At 40.7% G+C, this 22,634-nt stretch overlaps 2 protein-coding genes across 4 annotated transcripts in view; one reads left to right on the forward strand and one right to left on the reverse strand.

Annotated features, from left to right (window-relative positions):
* faxca (failed axon connections homolog, metaxin like GST domain containing a) overlaps positions 1-22,634 on the forward strand; it is a 37,215-nt gene that overhangs the window by 2,220 nt on the left and 12,361 nt on the right. For 2 of the 3 annotated variants that reach the window (XR_003050142.1, XR_003050143.1), the window contains exons 3-6: positions 152-348; positions 480-697; positions 1,065-1,181; positions 1,833-5,670. Coding sequence is in view for 1 of the 3 variants with exons in the window: in XM_008312869.3 (XP_008311091.1) it covers positions 152-348; positions 480-697; positions 1,065-1,181; positions 1,833-2,137 (837 nt within the window). In the remaining 2 variants the exon portion in view is untranslated. Of the gene's footprint in view, positions 1-151; positions 349-479; positions 698-1,064; positions 1,182-1,832; positions 7,638-22,634 lie in introns of those variants that run through there. The other variant, XM_008312869.3, reaches the window with a different exon arrangement.
* On the reverse strand, positions 10,002-11,716 carry pou3f2a (POU class 3 homeobox 2a). Its single transcript, XM_008312870.3, has one exon. It carries the CDS (start codon positions 11,532-11,534, stop codon positions 10,128-10,130), a length of 1,407 nt encoding a protein of 468 aa, XP_008311092.1. The 5' UTR covers positions 11,535-11,716; the 3' UTR covers positions 10,002-10,127.

Below are 22,634 nucleotides of genomic sequence, written 5' to 3' on the forward strand. Positions count from 1 at the left end.
TTCTTTAATTTTCTTTAATTGTCATTTCTTTGGGGTGTTTTACTTTAAACTCTAAGACTCTATGGCTAACTTTAAATCAATCATAAAATGTATTGTTTTATTAATATTGTAAGGAACCCTTTACTCATCCGTCTCACTTTTTGTTTGGCAGAACTACTTTGATGGGAAACTTTCACCACAGGGGAAAATGCCATGGATTGAGTACAACCAAGAACAGGTGTACGGCACAGAATTTATCATAGACTTCTTGGAGGAGAGGCTGGGAGTCAGTCTCAACAAGAGCCTGACGCCACAGGAGAAGGCCATGTCCCGCGCCATCACCAAAATGGTAGAAGAACATTTTTACTGGTGAGGGATCACTCATCTTCTTTTTTTCTTCAGTAGTACAGCTACTAGAACTTGTACTCTACCAATATGTACAGTATGTATATAGAAATGTTTGTGAAGACTGAATGCACACTTTACGTGTTGTATCCCAGGACCATAGCTTACTGCCAATGGGTGGACAACCTGGAGGAGACTCAGAAAATGCTGTCGGTGAGCGGACCACTGAGTGACCTGCTTAAGTGGATCCTGAGTCACCTGACGGGTGGGATCGTACAGAGGGAGATGTATGGACACGGAATTGGTCGGTTTTCTAAGGAGGAGGTTTATGCATTGATGGAAAAGGACATGCGCACCCTTGCTACTCTACTAGGTGACAAGTCAAGAAAATCTTAAAACAACATTTAAGTCTTTTCTAAAAACTTTGTTAACAGTTCAGTAATTTTAAATTGCTTTGTTTATATAAAGAAGTCAGCCCTACCATCACAAGCTTGCGGTGTGATTGCTGAACAATAACGAAAACAACTATTACAATGACTCAATACTGACCTCTTGTGGGAAAATGTAGGAATGAAGTTAGGAAGCTTCTGGCGCTTTATAATGGGGTGCTTGATATGGAGAAAATGTTACCTTAAAACCTATTATATTATGTTTAAATCATATCAATAGTTTAGAGTGGGTTAATAAATGTCTTTAAAGGTAGTCTTTTATTGTGCTGATAAATCTTCTAATTTTCATAGGTGATAAAAAATACCTTATGGGTTCCAAGCTGACATCTGTAGATGCTGCAGTTTTCAGTCACCTGGCTCCTGCAATGTGGACGCTACCAGGAACACGTCCAGAGCAGCTCATCAAAGGTGAGTTCACGACAGATGTCTCTGTCATGGTTCGGAGCCATGTTTGGTTTGAATCTGTGAGAAGATGAATTGTTTTGTGCTATGTAGTTGGCATTATTTCAATTTAAAGGATTAGTGCTAATACATTTTGTTTTTGTTTATTGCTCTGTTGTTAAACTGACCTGTCTAGTTTCACATCAGTCGAACAGAGGGGCTCAGGATCGAACCGCCTTCTCCGTTTTACTAACTGAGTTACACTGAGCTGCCCCACCCATCTGTTTTCAATCTGCAATCAATGTGTAATTACCTGAATTGAAATTCCATACTCGCAGTCCTGCCATAATTACAATACAGTATTTTGTATTGATTGGAATTGTGACTGATTATGCAGAGATGTCAGAGCTTAACTGTTTAACAGGCAGCTTGGGAGATGATGGTAAGTGTAGGTTTGTAGGTAAAAACCTATAAATAATGGCCATCAAAAAAAAAAAAAGTCTGTGTTAAATTCAAAGGAATTACCATTTTTCCATTTTATTTTCTGACTAAATGTATTCATTTATCCTGCTATTTTTTTCTCTAATGTAACAGGTGCTTCATATTTCATTAGTATAAATGCATTTAGCCATGTTGCTGTTTTAACCCCTTAACAAATCAGCTGTCTGTCTTTTCCAGGTGAGCTGATCAACCTGGCCATGTACTGTGAGCGTATCCGCCGGCGTTTCTGGCCCGAGTGGTTCGTGGACCTGGAGGACTATTACTACAGTGACACCACAGAGCCTAGTGACTCGCCCTCCAAGCTCCCTGATCTGGGTCTCTACTCCCGCACGGAAACTTCCCAAGAAAACACACACACTCACACTTCACGCACCCCTACACCGCTGCGGCCGCTGTCCCCTGACAGTGACCCTACAGGCCACTCGCTTTATGACTCTGACATGGACACCGAGTGCTCAGACATAGAACAGCTTAAGTGTTGACAACGCATGGCGGCATACGCTACACATGTAGATGCACACCACAGGACGGAGCTGTGAACCTCTTAGGGCAGAAAAGAACCAGGGAGTACTTGTGGTGTTGTTTGTGTTGGTGGAGAAATGAGAGGTTTAACAGTGAAAGAGTGATTCAGTGGTAAATAGGTCAGAGGTCAGGAAGTCAGATAAAAAAGTCCAGAGAAAAAGATGGAGGCCACAAAGAAAGTTTGACAGGGAAGAACTAGAATTCTAAAAAATCAGGAGTAAATGACGCCACTGCTGAGAAACTCCTCCACGTGTTTGACATCATCAGCAGTCACTCCCTTCTGTCTGTCACCCCAGTGGCTGAAACCTTTACAACTACTGTGTGTGTATACAATGTGTGCTTGTGTGGTCCGTGACATACACCTACTGGTCAATTCATTAGGTACATCCTGCTATTTATGTATTGACATTTGCTTTCAAAACGGCTTTATTATTCAAGGCACAAATTTATCATAATATTTGGAAACATGTTTGTGTGAGAGAATCCCAGCATGACAGCGTTTTTTGTTTTTTTTTCCAGTGACAAAAAGTCACTTGAATCCTCCTTATTATAATGCTGGACCTCGTCCATGTTTACAAGTCCAAATGCATTGACCTCTCTGCCATTTAACAGACTAATTGGACATTTACATTGTCAGGCATTTTAACAGATGTACCTAATAAAGTGGTCCAGAAGTGTACCAGGGGAAGCCAAATAGTTATAATTTAAATATATATATATATCTATATATATATATATATATATATGTGAACATTTCTATCTGCAAAAAAGTTCTTTATTTGTAGAAGTCTAGAAAAAGAGATCAAGTAACTTTGAGGGAAGGAAAATAATCAAATGAAGCTAGATCAGAACCTGTTGCCAAGCTTCAATTCATTCAAATTTTCATTCATGTTTGGGTTAAAGAATTTGACGTACTGATGGAGCTTGTCAGAGCGTTAATCTTCACATGTTCTAGCTATCTAGCTGGTAAGCAGTCACACCAGTCCTAGAACTTCTTGACTTTGACCCTCCTACAGCTCATACTCACCTCATCTGACCTTGTGTGAGGTCTTTGACTCCCAGTGTCAATATAACATCGAGGCATAAGGACGTGTACAGGTTTAATGGTAGTGACCATTAGTGTAAATATATAAATGGAACTGATTTGATTCTCAGATTTAAATAGATAGAATATTTAATTCTGTATGACTATAAATAGTATAGATAGCCTGCAAATATAAAATCCTCCCCTCTGTGATATGGTGTAAATATTGTAGGTGTTTCTTCTAGAAATTGTCCCTTGTGTTGGACACAAATGATCACATTGTCTCCATAAAGACTCACTGTCGCTGCTGGTCTAGGATCAGTTTATTGAGCTAGCTTATGTGTTGGCGTTATCTGTTTCCATGTCTGTCTTTCTGTACAACTGGCATATTGCGGTCATTTCCGCTGCTTGGATTTAAGATGATGATCTGTAATCTCCGACTAGCACTTTTATGTCTTAATGTTAAGACAATTATTTGCCAAAAATCTTTGTTTTTCCAGGTGTGGACCAAACATGTTCAGGATTCTGTGTTGTTTAAATCCTCGTTCAGAGCATTAGTTTTGAGTCAACAATACGCAGCTTACATTCATGCATACTAAGCGAGAAAAACAATCATGTAGAAATAGATTAAAAAGATATATATTATCAGAATGAAAATGCATGGCGGACACGTCCCTTTACTATTTTAGGACAACCGTTTCATTTGCATGTTGTAGCTGGTCTGATTAAGTTCTCTTATGGCAAGGATGTAGCAAACTGATCACCACAGGCATAGGTTTATTTGATTTATTTTATTCCTTATGATGGACTGTGTTGCGTTCAGGGTTTTGTGAAGGAAGCGTGCAGATTACTGTGTGTTTGTCGTTCAGCAAATGCACATATCAACTTATCGTGTTTGGGCTTTGTGTGGAAGTTGCTGCTCTTGTGGATGTTACAACTTTCCCCCACATCTTTCACACAAATATTGGTTGACAGAGGACTGCGGTGTCGTTGTCATGCTCGTGATCCTGAAAAGGATTTTTAAGAATTGTAAAACAAAGAACAAAACATTAACAAGGTCAACACTACAATAAAAAATGACTATTGGATTTATTTGTCAACATTTACTCATGGGAACTTCATTGGTTGAACTGGACTACATGAGCACAACACGGACGTGGCTCTAGACCAAACCAAAGTGTGCGGTCCAAGTACAGTGACCTTTAATCCTGCACACGTGATCGCAATGGAACCTGTGGGCAGGCCTTTATGGTTCCTTGCTTTCAGGCCACTTGGGCTAAATGCCTGTTGCTAACAGGAAGTGTTCCAGTAGAGCTATAAACATGCTGTTGCGTTTCTCGTAATCTTTCTGTTATTTGTCACTGTTTAATTATTTGCTGACTGATTGACTTTGTAACTTTATGTTTTAGAGAAAAGGTGTGTCCTTGTTTCACCACTGTAAATTTGATTTGACAATAAGACACTAATGTTGTTGGTGATGATAATCATGTTAGTCTTAGTGAGGATTTAGTGATGTAATTAAATATTGTCTGCTGTGCAAAGGTTAAAAAAGAAAATTCACACTAAGGAAGTTGAGACATTTGGCATACTGCCTGACATATTGCCTAAAACAAAAGTAAAAACTCTTGCCTTTATGTTTTTTCCCCCCTGATATGCAGCCTTAAGGTGTTTACTTTGTGCAAGTGCCAGCATATGATTTATTTTATACATTTTACTTTTAAGAGTTGTTTTTTGTTTGTTTTGTTAAAGTGTCTGTTTATGTTTGCTCTGTGTTTGTAACATATGTTTTTTTCTTATCTGGTTTATACAGAAAGTCCTTTCACGTTGCTTTGTGCTACTTTGTTTTGTGCAATAACATCTCTGGTTAAATGTATGTTGACGTCAAACAACGAGGGAAATGCTGAATTCCATGTCGCCGGTCAAAGCCATGACTGCATGTTTGTCCATGTTTTGAGATGTCACATATTGTCATAAACTTTGAACACTGTCATGTTAGAAGTTATCAGTTGTCCTTTTTTCCCCAACAATGTCACTGTTGTTTAAAGTCTCAGAGTAACCTCAGATGAAAAAAAATAAAAAATAAAATCTGGTCCAACATGGTAAAATTCCTATTTTTTTTTTTGTAAGCGTGACATTTTGCCTTACATTTTTTAAACTAAATCCCAATCTCTGGCTCTGGGAGGTTAACAATATTTACTTTTTAAATATTTTTCATCACTCCTTTTGGCTACATTCAGCCACCGGGCGCCGCTATTTCTTTTGCTTACAATACTTCCTGTCAGGTCACATCCTCAAAGTCGTGGCTCTATTTTGTGACGTCACACGTTATCGAGAAACACTGGATTTACAAATATGCTAACAGGTGGGGGGGTGTCAGCAACACATTTAAAGACTCGTGGCTGGAAGGAATGTTTATTGGATTACATCACAAAGGTGGACAGACCAGGGACCGAGATGTGCATATGGCCGGTGATTTTAATTCTATTTTTTTAAGTTATACATTTATATTAAGATCTGTGTTACGTTTCAGACGTTTCCTGGCGGATGTTAGGGGAGGAGTCCGGTGTTTATTGAGGGACGGTCCACTTTAATTTGTGCAAAACTCGCCTACAGACTAGTACTACTTACTTTTGTACTTAACCTGCACAAACTATTGGGTTAGTTAAAAAAAAAATTCTAAGACACACTTTCTGAGAATTCCATCTCTGTCTTTAGCACCAGGTCAAAGGCTATTTGTGTGTTTCTCTGCCTGGTCTTTGGACAACAGTTGAGCTCCTTGTAAACGTTCTTCCTATTTTTGGGAAAAGAAAAAAAGAAAGAAAGAAAGAAAGAAAAAAGAACATGCTGCAGTTTAATTAAAATTGGAGACTCCTTATGAAATATTAACTGTCTTAGAATGTTTTGACTAACCGCTGTATATTGTTTGTACCACTGTGTAGCATTGCTGTAATATAAAGATGAGTAGGCTAAGGTCAGACATCCTCTGCTGATGACCGGTGTCCCATTCTCTCTGTTGTAAAATGATCCTTCAGCTCAGTGTCATGTCACTGGTGTGTTTCTCATTGGCTAAATATCAGAGGTTTAGGTAAAATCATTGTCTTAATTTGACCACGCCATTGATTTTTTTTTTTTTTTTGCTTGAAGTCATATTGAGCTGTGTATTAGTGTCACGTGTGTGTGTGTGTGTGGGTGTGGGTGTGGAGTCCTAACCAATATCTGTAAATAAGAACACGTGGGGGTTGATTCATTGGTGGAGATGCTCTTTAAAATCATTCTCTGTGTCACTGAAAAGATTTGATTCTTCTGAATGTATCATATCTAAAGATGAAGAGCTCCAAGGCGACGATTACTCCTAATCTTTCATTAAATGTAGCTGTTATTTTTCCCCGGTTTTGTTTCTTCCATTGTGTGCATCAGTGAGTTTGATAATCATATCAGTCTTAAAGCAGGAGCTGCTCCGTATCAGCACTAAGAGGTACTGGCACATACAGTATCTGTCTCCTAATCCTTCTCCCTCTGTGCGTGCTACCGTATGACAATACTAAGCCCAGCTGACAATGCTGAAGGATTAGCTCTCTGCCCTTTTTTGTGCTCACTCTGGAGCTTTGGAGAAACAGAGAGAGGAATGAAAAAAAGGAGGAGAAAAGGAAAAAGGCGAGTCGTTGGAGCAGCACTGTAGAGATGGAGCTTGGCTTTGAGTGAGAGGGAGAAAGGAGACGAGCATTGGAGGAGAGATGACTGATATTTGATGACTTTCTGCTGCCATTGTGTTGATTCCCTGTAGGAGCGCTATGTGTCCATGCAACAGGACAATGACAGTGGAGTATAAAGCATCTATGGTTGTGGTTGCATCTATGCTGGTGAGAATGTGCAGGACACAGTGTGTCTGTGCCAAAATATGAATAATGCAGAGAACGCCTGTAGGAGTGTGAGGGCCAGGAGGAGGGCAGATGGTCGCCTGCTGATAGAACAGGATCCAGGTAATAGGCTTCTCCAGAGAGCAGGGTGTAGACCTGGCATCACACACACCAACACACACCCACAATCAGGAACATACACAATTTCACCAGAAAAACCCCTGTATGTAAAAAAGAGTCTAATAAAGTATTAGGGATTCTCAACACGGGGTTTTTTTTTTTTTCAAATACCCTCTATACAAAAACATACTAATAATATATAGTATAAAGTGGGATCATTTAGAACACCATATCTTCTTTCTCATTACACTGCCTTTTCTTAAATGTTATGCATAATTATGACACGCTTCCTGACCTTGTTGCTAAGTTTGGATTTAGATTTAAGTCAGAATTCTGAGTATAAAATAAGAACCTTTATATTTCTGCAAATGTACACAATCTTCTGTCCATTCCACCTCTACAATGCACCAATAGTCCACGAGGTGGCATCAATACACCGATTCTTTCACCGTTCCGCTCTAACATATGTCATAAGAAAAACCAAACGTGGTGAGATTAATAAAAAAAAAAGAAGAAAATATAATAATAAACATTAATTGAACAGGTAATAGTAGATTGGAAACCAGTTAAAAAACTAGTTTTGTTCTGTTCAAACAAATTAGAAATTCAATTTCTGGTTATAATTTTCACCCGCTTTGTCTGTCGAGTGTCCACGTAAATATTTTATACAATGACAAAATAATTAAATTAGATTAAAGGTGGAATTTTTCGGAGGAAATATTAAATGTATAAACAACTGGATGTTTGGCCTGCGTCGAAGTACAACGGTTGGCTTCGTTTCCCAGATTTTTGGCATCACTGTCTCACACAGATCCACCTAAGAAAATAACAATGACCACCACGTATTTACATGTCACGTCAGTCATACTCTCGCTGGCACACACACACACACACACACACACACATACACACACACGCAAACACACAGAGCAAACAGCGCACATCATCCGCAATGCAAACATTACATTAGGAACATTTCAAAAAGCAAATCTAAGAATTTTACACCGATTGTTGAAACCCATACAATCTCCTTGAATGTCAATAAACGTCCAAAGACTGTAGTGTTGTTAAAAAACAATCAGGATTTAATGACAAAAAGCATGTAGAAATTGTGCAATTTGTAGATTTTCTTTTTCCTTCCACTTGATCACAGATTTCAGGTCAATGCGAGTTCGTTTTGGTTTTGGTGATTTATTTATTTTATTACTATTATTATTATAATAATTATTATCATTATTTTATGCTTTGTGTTTATTTCTTTCGACCCCTAGAAACTCAAATTCAGTTGAAGGATTTAAGTGATGGTGTCAGATTTACAATCGTTTGCCGAGTATTTGAAAATAGTTTTAAAGATAAAATGAGAAATACCTGAAATATTGCTATATAGTTTGAATTGAATTGCATTATTAGGCAAATTAAATGTATGAATAGATTGTGATGTTTGGTTATGGACTCACGTTAACGTGGTTAACTAGGCCTATATCCTATAAAGTTTTAAAAGCAAATTACAAGAAGAAAATCCCACCAAGTCAATGTTTTATTTTTTTCCTATAGTTTTCTTACATCTTTCAACTGAATTTGTGTTTCCTTTAAAAAATAAATATTTTTCTTTGAATTTTCAGACGATAGATCCACCTTCAGCTGACGGATGAATGTACCCTTCACTGTCCAAAACCACAGTAGGATATTATTAAATCACAGGATTAAAGTGGCACAAGAACACGCGTCCGTGTTTGTGCTTTGGCACAGACTGATTGAACAAACAAACAAACAAACAAACAAACATATAAACAAAGCCATACAAAACGAACGCAGATACATCCCACAAATTGTCGTCATAGTAAATGAACGAATGAGTCATACAGTGTAGTGTAGTAGCCACTGCGGCCAGAGCTGGTACCAGGATATAGTCATTTTCCCCCTTTTTAATCCTTATAAAATTTCTATTTTTATCCACTTTTCATACGTTTTCTTAACCATATTAATTTCGTTTTTATTGGTTTTAAAGTGTGTATTTTCCTTCTCAGGAAAGGAAGGCATAACTGACTGGATTGTTTTTCAAGTGTTCCAGCCTGACAGTCTCGGTCTTTGTCGTCACAGCATTTTGGAAAAAGTAGAGAAATAATATTTATAGTAATATTAACAATTAACTGCAAAATACCCCAAACAAACACTGTAAACAGGCGTCCAGTGATGTCTGCACAGAAGGAAATATCAAAGTTAACCAATACCCACTCTCCATACTATTGTTTCTGTTGTTGTTATCATTATAATTTCATATTACTAATATTATTATAGTATTATCATTAAAAACGAGACACGTAATTTAATGTAATACATTGGTGCTAAATGTAAGAGTTTGTGTGAGTTTGATAATAATAATAATAATAACAATAATAATAACAATAATAATAATAATAATAATAATGGGGCTGGTGTATTTGCGGTTTCTTTTTGACATTGTACACGGGGTGTCTGCCATTTCAGCCCTCACTGCCACAGGCTGAGAAAGAACCCCTGTTGCTTTTGTTATGATGGAAAGATGGCGTTTATTTACCCACCCTGACTGCGACTTAACATCTCTGTGCCCCTGCGGACACCTCATGTCCACGCCACTGTCTGCTTTTCTTTAATAACACATTACATCGTATCATAACACACCGGGAGCCCTGGTATAGAAATGGCACATCATATCGGTGTCGTTTTGGGAAAATTTCTCTCTTTTTTTTGGTAAGCAGACACCAGCGATATCCCAACATGCTTGGCCTCTCCAAATGCGTATTTTAGAGTCTGTGTGCCCCTGTGTATCCACGTCCGCAGGTCCACCGTTCAAACTGGCTGAGGTCCAGTTCCAAAGGGTCCGGCACGAAGAATAAAAGAAATAATAAGGGAATTATCCCTTCCTTAGACGGTCCATGTTTTGGCTCAGACAACAACAAAAAACTGAGGTCACTGCACAGGAGTTTGTCCTCCGTGGTGAGGTGGGGTGTCCCCGTACATGTCCTCTCCTCCTGGCATCTGTCCTCCAGCGGGAGTCATCCTCTTCTCCTTCTGCCGCCGGTTGCAAAACCAAACCCTCACCACCTCCTTCTCCAGCTGCAGACTGTCCGCCAAGGAGTTGATCTCCGCGGCTCCCGGTTTTGGACATTTGAGAAAATGGCTCTCCAGAGCCCCTTTGACGCCCACCTCGATGGAGGTCCTCTTTTTCCTTTTCCTCCCCTGTGCCGCGATTTTGTCCAGGCTGGTCGGGCTCCCCGAGGTGGAGTCCGCCTCCTCCAGCCACTTGTTCAACAAGGGCTTGAGTTTGCACATGTTCTTGAAGCTGAGCTGAAGCGCCTCGAACCTGCAAATGGTGGTCTGAGAAAAGACGTTCCCGTACAGCGTGCCCAGAGCCAGACCCACGTCCGCCTGGGTGAAGCCCAGCTTGATGCGCCGCTGTTTGAATTGCTTGGCAAACTGCTCCAACTCGTCGGAGGTCGGTGTGTCCTCGTCTGACTGGTCCTGGTGGCCCCCGTGCTGGTGATGGTGTGAAAGAGACTGCTGGTGGGCCCCGGGGCCGCCGCCGTGATCACTTAGATGTGGACTGTGGCTGTGATGCTCCTCGTCCCGCAGGGGGTGGTGGTGCATCCCCGCTTGCTCTGCCCCCGGCATCAGACCGAAGCCGGATTGGGAATAGACCAGGCTCTGGCTCTCAGATGACGCCATACCGGGGATGTGCGTGCTGGCGGTGCTGGTTCTCCATGCTCTGGCGTCGTGATGCGCCTGCTGGTGTGCGAGGTGAGGGTGTCGCTGTTGCTGCTGTTGCTGTTGTTGCTGTTGCTGCTGCTGTTGCTGCAGACTGCTGGAGTTCTGCAGCTCCTCTCGGTCACTGTCGTGCAGCACCGGCTTCACGTCCTGGTCTCCGAGGGGACTGTGTGGCCAGGGAGCCCCGCTGTCACTGTGAGACAGCGCCGTTATCCACTGGTGCGCATGGCTGAGCGGGTGTCCACTGCCCGGTAACGTGCTGTAGTCGTTCTGGAGCAGAGTGTGCGCGTCCCTGTACGCTGCCGCCTGCTGCATGCTCCCGGACTCTGAGTGCGGCGGCGGCGCGCTGCTGGGGGTAGTGAGGACGCTGTAGTGGTTGGACGTTGCAGTCGCCATAAGTATCGGAGCCAGAGTGGAAGCTGGAGTTAAAAAGAGAGTGTCTTTGACAGTAACTCTTTTGCGCCACGGGGCAGCTCGGCGTCTCTCTCCAGCATCTCCCGGGCGCTGTGCCAAGGGGACGCAGAGGCGCGCACCTGTGGTCCGCCTCGCTCCGCTCTTTATTGGCCAAGAACGGTTGACAGATGTGGTTACCCCTGACAGCACCCCGCTCATTGGTCACGGGAGATTGTACAGAAACCCCATTCACTTTGCCCAACAATACTTGCACTCCTGCTTCGTGCTCGGGTAAAAAGTGAAGGGAGAAATCTGGCTTCCGTTTGTAAACGCACTGAAGTGTAGTTTTCATGTAAGAAAAATCAAACATCTTTTAGGATTAAAAAATATTTTATATCCCTAGAGGTTGATCACGTTTATTGGTTTTGGTGCGTCAAAACCGTGCGTAAAAGTCGCGTATGTAACACCTAAATGACACGTGTGTTTATGTAGGGACTCAAGACACGTAATGCGTGTCCAAATATTAGGAATGTTATGCGCACACAGTGACACAGTGATGATTTGCAGAACCTCCAGCTGCCCCTTTACCCTCATGGAGGCTGGAGGGAGTGCATGCTTCCAGGGCCAGTGGCCCGTTTCCATGGCGAAACCCGTGAATGGAACAACAATGCCAACGTCACAGCTGCAGTTTGCTCCTTCTTTTCGTTCCGTTCCAAAGGGCTCTTTGGGGCCGCGCGTTCGGACGTCGGGGCAAATAATGGGGGGTGAGCGCAGAGGGCAGCTCGGGGCCAAAGAGAGGAGGCTGCAATAAAGGAGCTTTCAGCCTTCATTGCGCCCACCGTGGCCCGTTCACCCGCTTGTTGGGTAAACTTCGGATGGATGCTGTCTCAGTGACACGCGAGTATTGCTTTGCCAAACGCCAGGATTTGAATATCAGCTTTTTCAAGGAAACATTCTTTCTCACTTTACCATTAAAAAAACTTTAATGTTGACATCTAAGGCTGCTGTACTGCAGTGATGACAGGGATACTAACACAACACTTGAGTATTAAAAATGACAATGATGTTTCTACTTGTGTTCATGTTTCAGACATTGTCATTCATTGCACTCATTCCACTATCACAGATTAAATGGAAGGTAAATATATAAATATAGTTTCGTTTGTAAACAAGGGACGTTCATCTCTCCTCCCCTCCAGCAGGGTGTGCTGTGATTGCAGTTTTTTCATAAAATATTAAGTATAAATTGTGGACAAAAATATATCCATGTAAAATTTTTAAATATTTTGCTTGAAAATATTTATTCATTATTTATAATTATATAGTGACAATAAATAACCTGCTCAAAGGGAAAAAAGAGAAAACACAGGTAGTGGGCCGCATCTCCAAAGATGTACACACTATTACAGACTTTTATTATCCCATTAAAAATGACTGATGGACTGAATTTAATTTGTTTTTATTCAGGGAATTTCTGGCAAACACCATCTCTGCCTGTAGGTACTATAACCACTGGCAACAATGAAAACAAGAAGTAACAAACAAACCAAGCAACATAGGATTTCAGTGTTTTATTGGTTGTTTCATCATCACAAGGTTTTATTATTGACAAAAAATAACTCCACAAAGTCATTTTTGTAGGAATGATCAGGAAATAAAAGATTTTGCCCATTTTTAACTGCCATAAATTATATTCCAATAAAAATAATCATTACCACTGTGTTGAGTCCCTTTGGATCCCATTGTATCCTTTGGGTGCCGAGACCTACTTTTAAAAGTATTTTGTTTAAGAGAAGTAATTGTATTGGCTTAAAGTGGGACACTGGCTTGTTAAACTTGACAGCTCTTGGAAAGTTTGGAAACCTCAACAGGCAAAAAAAAGAGACAGGTTTCACATTGTAAGTGTGCTTTTAACCAACAAAAATCAAATTTAGTTTCATTGGAGCTTATTAAAAACTGTTGCTTTTCTAAATATGAAGGATAGGTTATTTGGTATATCTTAACAAGCTTAAGATTTATACATCCCAACACGCATCGACTTATAGAGATCGAAAGAACACTGGTTTATGATTAGGATGTAATTCTCAGAATTACCAAATGTGTCGCCAGGGGCTCTGGCCAACCGTGTGTCGAGAGAGGCAAAACACATTATCCTAATGGACTAATATGCAAACTACTGGCTGCCCAATTACAGGACCTAATAACGCATAAATGATGCAAGTCCTGTTCTTACAAGTGGAAGAGGTCGTTGTTAATTCAGTCGAAGGGCTGCATGTGCTGTCAACACAGGCTACATGCATATACTGTCTCTGTTTCCTTGTAACTGGTTCCGTATTCAAGAGTGAGAGTTAATGATGGAGAATCTGAGCGTTAAATTAACAGTAATTATACGGCCCCAGCCTTGTAAAGATTCAATTTCTTCGCAAGTCTAATGGGCCTAAGTGTCCCTGTGAGCTGGCTGAACTCTCTTTGAGATATTTATGATTGAAAGACAAGGCACACACAAGGCGGAATAAAAACAAACATAAATACACACACATACACAGGGAAATATTTCACACAAGCAGATTCTTATGTGATCATTTGAAAAGAGTTCATGTCAACACGGTTTTCGTGCAATAATATTAAGGATAAAACATAACTGAAATAAAAAGAAAACAAATATATAGCTATACTAAATATAATGTTTGACAGTTTTCAATTTATATCCATTTTATGTAGATTTTTTGTTTGTCAGGAGTGACACTAGACACTAGTGACATTTTTTTAAATCCTTTCTATAGCAGGTGACAGGAGAAATATTAACCTGTAAAAATTGTGTGTGTTACAGTAATGTAGTTCAAAGGCAGTTTGAAAGGTTAGCAGGATTAGCTTAGCTCAGCTGAGCCGCAGAGGACGGCTATTGTAGGTAATGCGTTGCAAAACTTTGATTAAATGCTTGTAATTTTGTATGAATTAATGTCATTTTAATGAAGGGTTCCCAACCGTATAGCTCTAGATGACATGAGGAGCTCTGTGCTATATTTAGCCTGCTAGCTATTTTGTTACCCATGTGACTGACTGCTGACTGAGGTTCAGTTTTTTTGGGAAAAAAAAAGATCTGTCAGAGTTTCACGTGTGTACACGTATCAGTATTGGTGTAGCAGCGTTCTCAAGTCAAGTGCATTCTTAGCACCACCTGAAGCAAAAAAAAAATTAAGATGTATATTTTTTCAACCTGTACAAACGCAAAAGACCAAAATAAAAATCAAAACAATATTTCAGAAAATGCATTGAATGTGCAGAAATATGTCAAGCAACTAGTAGTGGTGTTGCTTATACTTTCTTTAGATACATGTATGACCAGCCTATGTCCCTCCCCCTGTGAGAACCCTTACATAGGGGTAACTAGGCCAACAGGTTGGGGGGGCTTCTTTATTCTGCTGGACACAGGGAGATAATGGCCATTCCTCCACAGCTGGCCCACACAATCAAAGAGAGAAAGGGCTCAAAGGATTCCAGCTTTAACCAGACCATTGTCCAGGCTAATTACATCTGAATGCAAGACCCCAAGAACCCACCTCCCCCCTGAACAAAATCTGCACAGAATACCCCAAACAACCCTTCAGGGATGAGGCAGAGCACCAGCATGGGGTACACACAGAGAAATATATGTACCCTGGACTCCTTCATTACCCTCTGAACATAAGCACACAAATAGACACAGTCACAAACACTTGTTCATTACCCCCACACACTCTCATTCGCAGCAGTCTTTCATCAAAGTGGTGTGTCTCACACACACACACTCATATGTGGCACTCGGTATTAGATCAGATCTCAGCTTGCTGCTCTCAGATGAGATGAGGAGGTCTTAGAGGACCTGCGCTGAATAGAATACACACTTAAGTACCATTTCTCCCATGTACCTCTATGATCCCAATCTTTATACTCCTTCTGCCCCCCAACTGCAACCGCTGAGCTCCATCTGTGAACTGCTGTACAGTAGAAGCCAGTGCAGGCTAGTTTTTTAACATCTTTGAAAGCGCTATTTTGGTTGACCGTTTATGGTAAAGAACTACATTAAACACTGAAAGTTGTCACTTAATGTTATTTATTTTTTGGTCACTCGTTTCAGATTTATTCCACTAGGTAAGGTCTGTATGGGCATCAGGTAGAAAGCTGTTCCAATGCTGTTGACAATGGATGCTGTTTTGATGCAGATGGTGGTGTTTTTGGGAGGAAGAAGGGTAAGGCATAAAACCCAAAGAATTCTGGTCCTGTAGTGAATCATGGTGTTGTGTGTGTAATACTGTGAGGTTACCCCAGCACATCCAAAACCATGAATCATTTCAAGGTGAATTCAACCAGGAAGTTGAAAGAACACTCAAGCAGTCAGGGGTAAAACTAAGTCTATGTGCAAAAAAAAATAAGGCCAAATAGAGGTAGTGTGTTTTAATAACTGCGTATCCATTTTCTTTGCAATGATTTCAGGCTTGTGTGCTTTTGTACGTCCATTACTAAGAAAGATCTCTGAGGCAAAAAGAAAAAAAAAATCTGAAATGAAAGCCGTTCGCTCTTACTGAAAATCTCAGGTGTAGACACAAGTAATGGGTCGAAATGTAAATTGTTTGCATCTGAGATGCTGAGTGCAAACTGCGGTTGGAGTAAAAGGTGAATTTGAAGCACAAAAAGGGCTTGAAGTATCTTTTGAAGAGTAATTGCTGAAGGCGTTTGGAATTTTAACACAGCAGAGAACTGACAGTTGAAGTGCGATTGATGAAAGCAGTTGAACTGTCATTTACAGAGTAGCAGATGAAAGCAGATGAAATGTCAGCTGAAGCTGAAGCACCAGAGCTGGAGAGAGGGCAGCGTCAGTAGTGGAAGTGTGAATAGTAGAAAAGAAGTGACTACTGTTGGGATGGATGTTGTTGGATACATACACACATTATGTATCTATATATACAGTAAGTAAGTCTGTCAATTATGATATACTGTATATGTCATATATATAGATATATATATACGCACATACATATATCTTAATATATGTTTGTGTGTTTACATGTATATATATTCATTTATACCGTTATACACATACACATCTATGTGCACTAGCACATGCCTATGGAGAAAAGCACCGGATTGCCAGGCCATGTGTCTTGAGCTTTAGAGGATGAACACAAACCAGATCAGAATCCTTCCCTACAGTTTAGGTGAGTCAGGATTTATGGACTTAAATACCATTTTCCCTGGACACGTTTTACATTTAACTCGTGTGAGAGTGTCAGGGTTAGGAGGTCTCGCTGGATGTTCAGTTTAGCGATGATTTATTCTCTTTCTTCAATTTATTTCCCTTTTCACCCCAATCTGCCTCTAGGAGGACAAATGGAGGAGAAACGGCCAGCCCACTAACCATTCCTCACACACACGCAGACAGTCACACACACACACACACGCACACACACACAGTGACAAATACTTCCACCAGGAAGCACAGTCAAATTCATCTCTCCGTATTGCTCTTGCAAGGTAACTCAGGCACAAACACATGCTCAAAGCCTCCAAATGACTCTAAAAGTCAGGTTTTCTGTTAGCAATCAGAGAGGTGGCCGTTCTGGAGAACAATAAATTCACACAACACTATCCAACTCCCAAGGCACCAAGGCTCCTATAAGACTTCCCATGTTGTCCCATATAACTGTCTTCTGAGGACTCATAAAGACATGAGGGGAGGCTGCTACCTCTGGGTGAGTGGTCATAACTCATTACTAGGTATTTTTACCATGACATTGCTGTCACAGCACACAGATTCATCTCGTCTCCTGCTTTATTACGCCCTACACAAACTCCCGATAGGTGAAGCATGAGTGTGGCCATATTTTAAAGACGGCTCGCTGTCACATCCTGGTTTGCTGTTGAGAAGGGAGTGTGTAAGAGAGGCGTACGGTCTCGTGGGTTCAGGCTTAACACCTCACGTCACTTTTGCTTTGGGTTGTAATAACAACCCCCTGCCTTTACTTTACAAAGTAGAAAAAGAGCACATCTGATGCAGGAGAGCCGGGCCCAGGAGGAGGGGCAGGCAGGTCGTTAAACCCACTTGAAAGCTCAGCGCCCTGATCGATAGTCTTGGGACGAGGAGGGATTAAAATCAGTCTAAGTCTCTTCTAATCAATACTGATGGCTAACCCTGGGGTTAAAACTGGTGTAAATCTCCATGTGTCCATACACAGGTCTGCACTATGGCCTACAGTACGGATAAATCTGCAGCTATCCATGCAAATGGACACACAATGGGTTACCGTGCACAGTCGATGTGAAGGAGTGCTGTACGGACCTTCAACTGCAGCGTATCAGTTTGTTTCAATGTGAATATACAGCACACCCTGGTGTCCTGTTAGGAGGTGGAGGCAGTAAATTTGGGCTCATTGACGGAGATGACCAGAGTGTGTAAAGCTGTCAAAATTGTGTTTGAGAAAGAACAGTAATATTTTCTGTTTGTCTCTGCTCATGCAGCAGAGCGCTGAAGGACGAGGCGATGGCAGAAAGCTGACATGCTTGATTGACTGTTTGATGCCCTAATGTTGGACGAACATTTCTGCTTGGATTGATTTTACAAGCACAGGCCTGCGTATCAATTACCAATAGTGATCAATGTAGTTGTGGACAGACAAGAGCAGGGGGAAAACTGTCCAACATCTATATCCTGACCAGCTAATTCTTCCTCTGTGGTGATTTACGCCTGTTTCTTAAATGGTTATCTGTTGCCTCTAATCATTGGGGACGGACTTTTAAGCACACGTGTATTTTCAATGTACAGCTGACGTTGCTGTGCTTTCTGTGCAAAAATATATAAAAATATATATTTTTAACTCAGCACGCCTTGTACCTCTTCAGAAAATATTCTTCAAAATATAAACTTTTATTTAAAAAAAACAAACAAATAATTTGGTCAACATTAAAATCACAAGTATTTAATTATGCATTTAGTTATTGAAAGAAATTGTGATTTTTCCCCCCTTTTTCTTTATTATCCTCTCTGTTGAATTTTACCATAAACTAAATTAAATATTGTTTCCAATGTTTGTTCTTTTCACTGAATGATTTACTCTGAAAACCACTACATTAACTAATTTCTGTAGTTGCATTATCACCAATTGTCCATTATTATGTGGAAGACACACAGCATTATCTCACAACAACAACAACAACATTTCATGAGTAGGTATTGACTGTATTTAGAGTCAATATTTAATACATTTAATCTTTTATTTGATCGAACCTCCCTGAGTGCAGAAACCAATTGTATTTTTTTTTTTCTTGTACCTCTTCAGTATACTGCACACTATTACTGTCATTGGTGTTTGGGTTCACAGTATTTTCCAACAGGAAAATAAAGAAGCACAACTGTTATTCTGTCCCACTGGTGATTGACTACAGGAGTGAATGAAATAGCAAATTAAAGGAGCAGTCCTTTAATTCCAGGTCTTTAGTCCTGTCGTAGTGCAGCAATGATTGCACAGCAGTAGATGCTTAGGCAGAGAAACTACGTATGTGGGCCATCTTAAGTACTTTCATGTGTACTGCAACATGAAACACTGTACAAAGCACCACTGTTTGTATTCAAACCAATAGATTTTGGAAGAGCAGCGTAAACTTGGTGTTTGTACAGGTAGTCACGTACATCTGGGATGGAGTACCACATCCCACTCATTGGGTCGCTAAAGATAATCCACTCCAGTAATAATATGTTGATACCCACCCACACAGATACACATACAAAACCAAAGCGGGCAAAACAGGAGTAACCCATTTAATCTATTAAAGCCTATTTACTTTTTTTGTAAACCCACGGACCCCGATGTCGCAGCATGCAAAGTGCCAAGAGCGGCCGGGGCGCTTTAAATGAAGATCAAAGAAAGCAGCACATTATTCCTTAGTCCAAAGGAAACCAAAAAAATAAATAAAAGAATCCTGTTTTACCTTTTACCATCGTCCTGCAGGTGTCAGAAATTAATTAACACATATATTAGAAAAATGCCTTGAAACTTTACTAAGTGTCAAGGTCACAATCACAGTGTTGTTGTGAGGCTCAACCTGAACCACAACTACATTTAAAGATCCTGTTCTGAAATCAAGCCAAGATGAATGTCCAGAAATCGAAACCAAGACGGATGGGGGAGAGGCCTTAGGGGGCAATAGCGGTTGTTCTCTGTGTAGTAATCAAACCAATATCTGTCTTGTTCTTTTACTTGTTTTATGTCTCTGACACCCACGTCCCTCTTTTTTATCATTTCTTCTCTTTTTCGCCTTCTCAGAACATGTCTTTATTTACAAGTGACAGTTGAATGTCTTCATTCTCGATGGCGTAGCCACATAATGTCGTCTGTCTGTCATCAGCATTGGATACAGATGTGCACAAGTTCATTAAAGCATCTCCCAGCACATGGAATTTGTGTTCCTTGTAATGGAGGAATAAATTCACCTTGAAATGCAGAGTCATTGCAGTGCAGTGTATGCTGGGAGGACATAGTTCTCCCGTAGTGTACCTCATTTAACGTCCTCCTATGTCATTAGCCTGTATGCTAAGGTACTTATAAGTAAACTAGGATACAGCCTCTGTATTCCCACTGTATGAATGGCAGGTGTAACTGCTATTGGGAAGGAACGCGGCTTTGCCCGATTTTCTTGCATGCATATCAAATGTGTCCGTGCAATTGAAGAGCATAATTCAGTGTAGGAGAAAAACACAGAAACTACTCTTGAAGGCAGCCTTGCCAATTAGTTTGCAGCTCAGATCTCAAAGCCTCACTGGTGAGGTGCCAGGCTACATACCAGTTGGTTAATTTGTGTAGCAGTTCCGTATTAAATATATGCATGAGGCTAATTCAGTTAGTGTCGTAGCCCTGTGGCTGTGCTGAACATCGCGCTAGCTCCCATTAGCGATGTTTCTGCCTCCAGTGGAAATCAACAGAAGTCGAGGCCGATGCTGGGTTTTTGCATAAAGCAAACAAAATTTAATTTGCTTCACTAAATCAAAGTCTAGTGCCAAATGTAGGACTCTTTCTCTTTCACACTCGTTTTTTTTCTCCCCATCTTTCCTCTTTTCTTAGTATGTCTGTCTGTCTTGGTCGCTCTCTGAGGAATAAATTACTAGAGGATCGTGTAAAAGTAAAAAAAAAAAAAAAGAGGAAGGGAGAGATTTCAGTCAAATGGGATTCCCCCCTCCCCAACAATCGCAGCATGCTCCTGCTTTGTGAAACACGGGTTTATGTGTCTCTCATTACTCTGGGTGTCTCTTTGGTCATATGTACATATATGTAGACATAAGTCTTTCTCTCACTTTACACTTATTTGTGCAAAGTAAATATCATGTTTTCTTACTCTTAAACAAAAATATTGACTTTATAAGTACTAAATAATATTACATCAAAAATTGTTGACAACATTTCTACAATGACCTCATTTACATTTCCTGACTATGTTTACATAAAATCATTTTCCATAAGAGACACTCCAAGGCAATAAATTAAAAAACAACAAACTGTCCAGCACTGGGTCATATCGCCCTAAGCAGCTACTGACTTGTGTGGCGGCATATCTGTGACGAGTTGTAAAAAAGATTCCATTAGAACCCTCTTTAATTACATTAACACATTTTAATTAATTAAAAAACTCCTGTATCCGCTTTTGATCCTGGTTTATTTCCAATATTCTTTGAGTTGCATTTCTGCCACAAAAAGTCCATTAACACCTGTAAAAAAATCAACCCAGGAACATCACGACCAATTACAAAGTGGAAGAGAGAAAATACAGGAAGTGGGCAGCATTGCTGCACATAAACACCAACTATACATTTGTAGCTATTTGTAGTGTATTGGTGCATTCATATATATTTTTGTACCGATCTTGACATTGTAAAAATGTTTTTCAATCATTCAGACGGTAGTGTTGTAGTGTTTTGTTGTTTGTGTATTTTTAAAGTCAGAGTCAGTAAACACAAAAGGAATCAATGAATATAAAGAGCGGTCATGCATGGGTGTTTGTGTTTGTGTGTATAAGACAGTAAGAATTCAAGAGAGATACTGCAGAGATGTTTGTAAAAATATGTGTATGTGTTGGTATGTGTACATGAGGTAGCGAGGTCGGACGAGGGAGAGGGGTGCATTGGCTGTTCCTATTGAACTTGACCTGCAGGCCAGATCAATGTATGTGTTAGTGTTTATGTGTGTGAGAAACAACCCTGCTGTGTGTGTGTGTGTGTGTGTGTGTGTGTTTGTGTGTTCCTGCTGCCAGATCAATGTGTCTCCGTGTGCCACGGAATGAGAGAGCGCACTGATTACCCAGGGGGAGGCGGGAGGGAAGGGGAGGAGGAGAAGAAGGAGAAGGATGAGGAGGGGGAGGGGAGAGGGGTAGAAGAAATGAGAGGATAGAGGGAGAGGATGATGATACAGCGGGGAGGAAGAGGAGGGGAGGGGAGAGGGTGATGAGATTGAGTAGAGGACAGAGCTGAGACCAGGATCAGAAGAGAAGCTCAGCTCATTTCATTTTCATTTTCCCTTCATTTCACTGCGAGCTGAGGGCATTCCACGTGGATGGGGTGCCAAAATTTAGATCCTCAGCCAGATGGCACAGATCATTCGGGAAATAGCAACAAAATCTGAATGGAATGGGATGGCTGGGGGTCAGTCATCCAGATTTCTTCCTGTCTGTTGGTATTTTTCCCAGATTTCTTTCTTTTTTTCTTTTTTTTTTTTACCAGCACTTGTATGTTAATGAACCAATCACAAATTTGGACACTTTGTCTTCCTTAACTAAAAATAACACCCTGAAATCTTCAGGATAGACAATGTTAACTCTTCTTGTGTTTATAACTAGATGTTCAGTTTCTGCAGTACGTCCTTATCAGCATGACTTGTCTTGCTTTTTTCATGTTTTCATCGCTGACAGTATGAAGGACGGTGACCCACTCCTCAGCACTGCAGGGGCTCCTCTCATCTCTCTGCTCTAAGAGTATTTCCAGTCACTGGCAGATCTGTTTGCAAACCTCTGGCTGTGTCCAATCAGCACATAAGCAGTGCACAGGGTATAAGTGTGTGGAAAAAAAAAAACCAGGGAGTTTAGAGTCAGGATGGGAGACTTTTTGGATCTACCCAGAAGGGTTACGTTTCATCTGTGATGAATTGTGTCTGTGCGTAAATAAAACCCGTGAGAATCTGCATCAGTCTATAACTTCCTGATGTGCACCAATGATAGAGCTGAGGGATGGTTAAAACATGTTCATTGTTTGATAGAAAGACGTCTCATGCCCAGACATTGTGTTTGATTAAAGCTGCAGTG

Source organism: Cynoglossus semilaevis, chromosome 7 (assembly GCF_000523025.1).
Source record: "Cynoglossus semilaevis isolate Cse_v1.0 chromosome 7, Cse_v1.0, whole genome shotgun sequence".
Taxonomy (NCBI): Eukaryota; Metazoa; Chordata; class Actinopteri; order Pleuronectiformes; family Cynoglossidae; genus Cynoglossus; species Cynoglossus semilaevis.

Excerpts from the sequence above, each read along its gene's own strand:
- pou3f2a (XM_008312870.3), bottom strand. The coding sequence starts at position 11,534 with ATGAGCGGGGTGCTGTCAGGGGTAACCACATCTGTCAACCGTTCTTGG.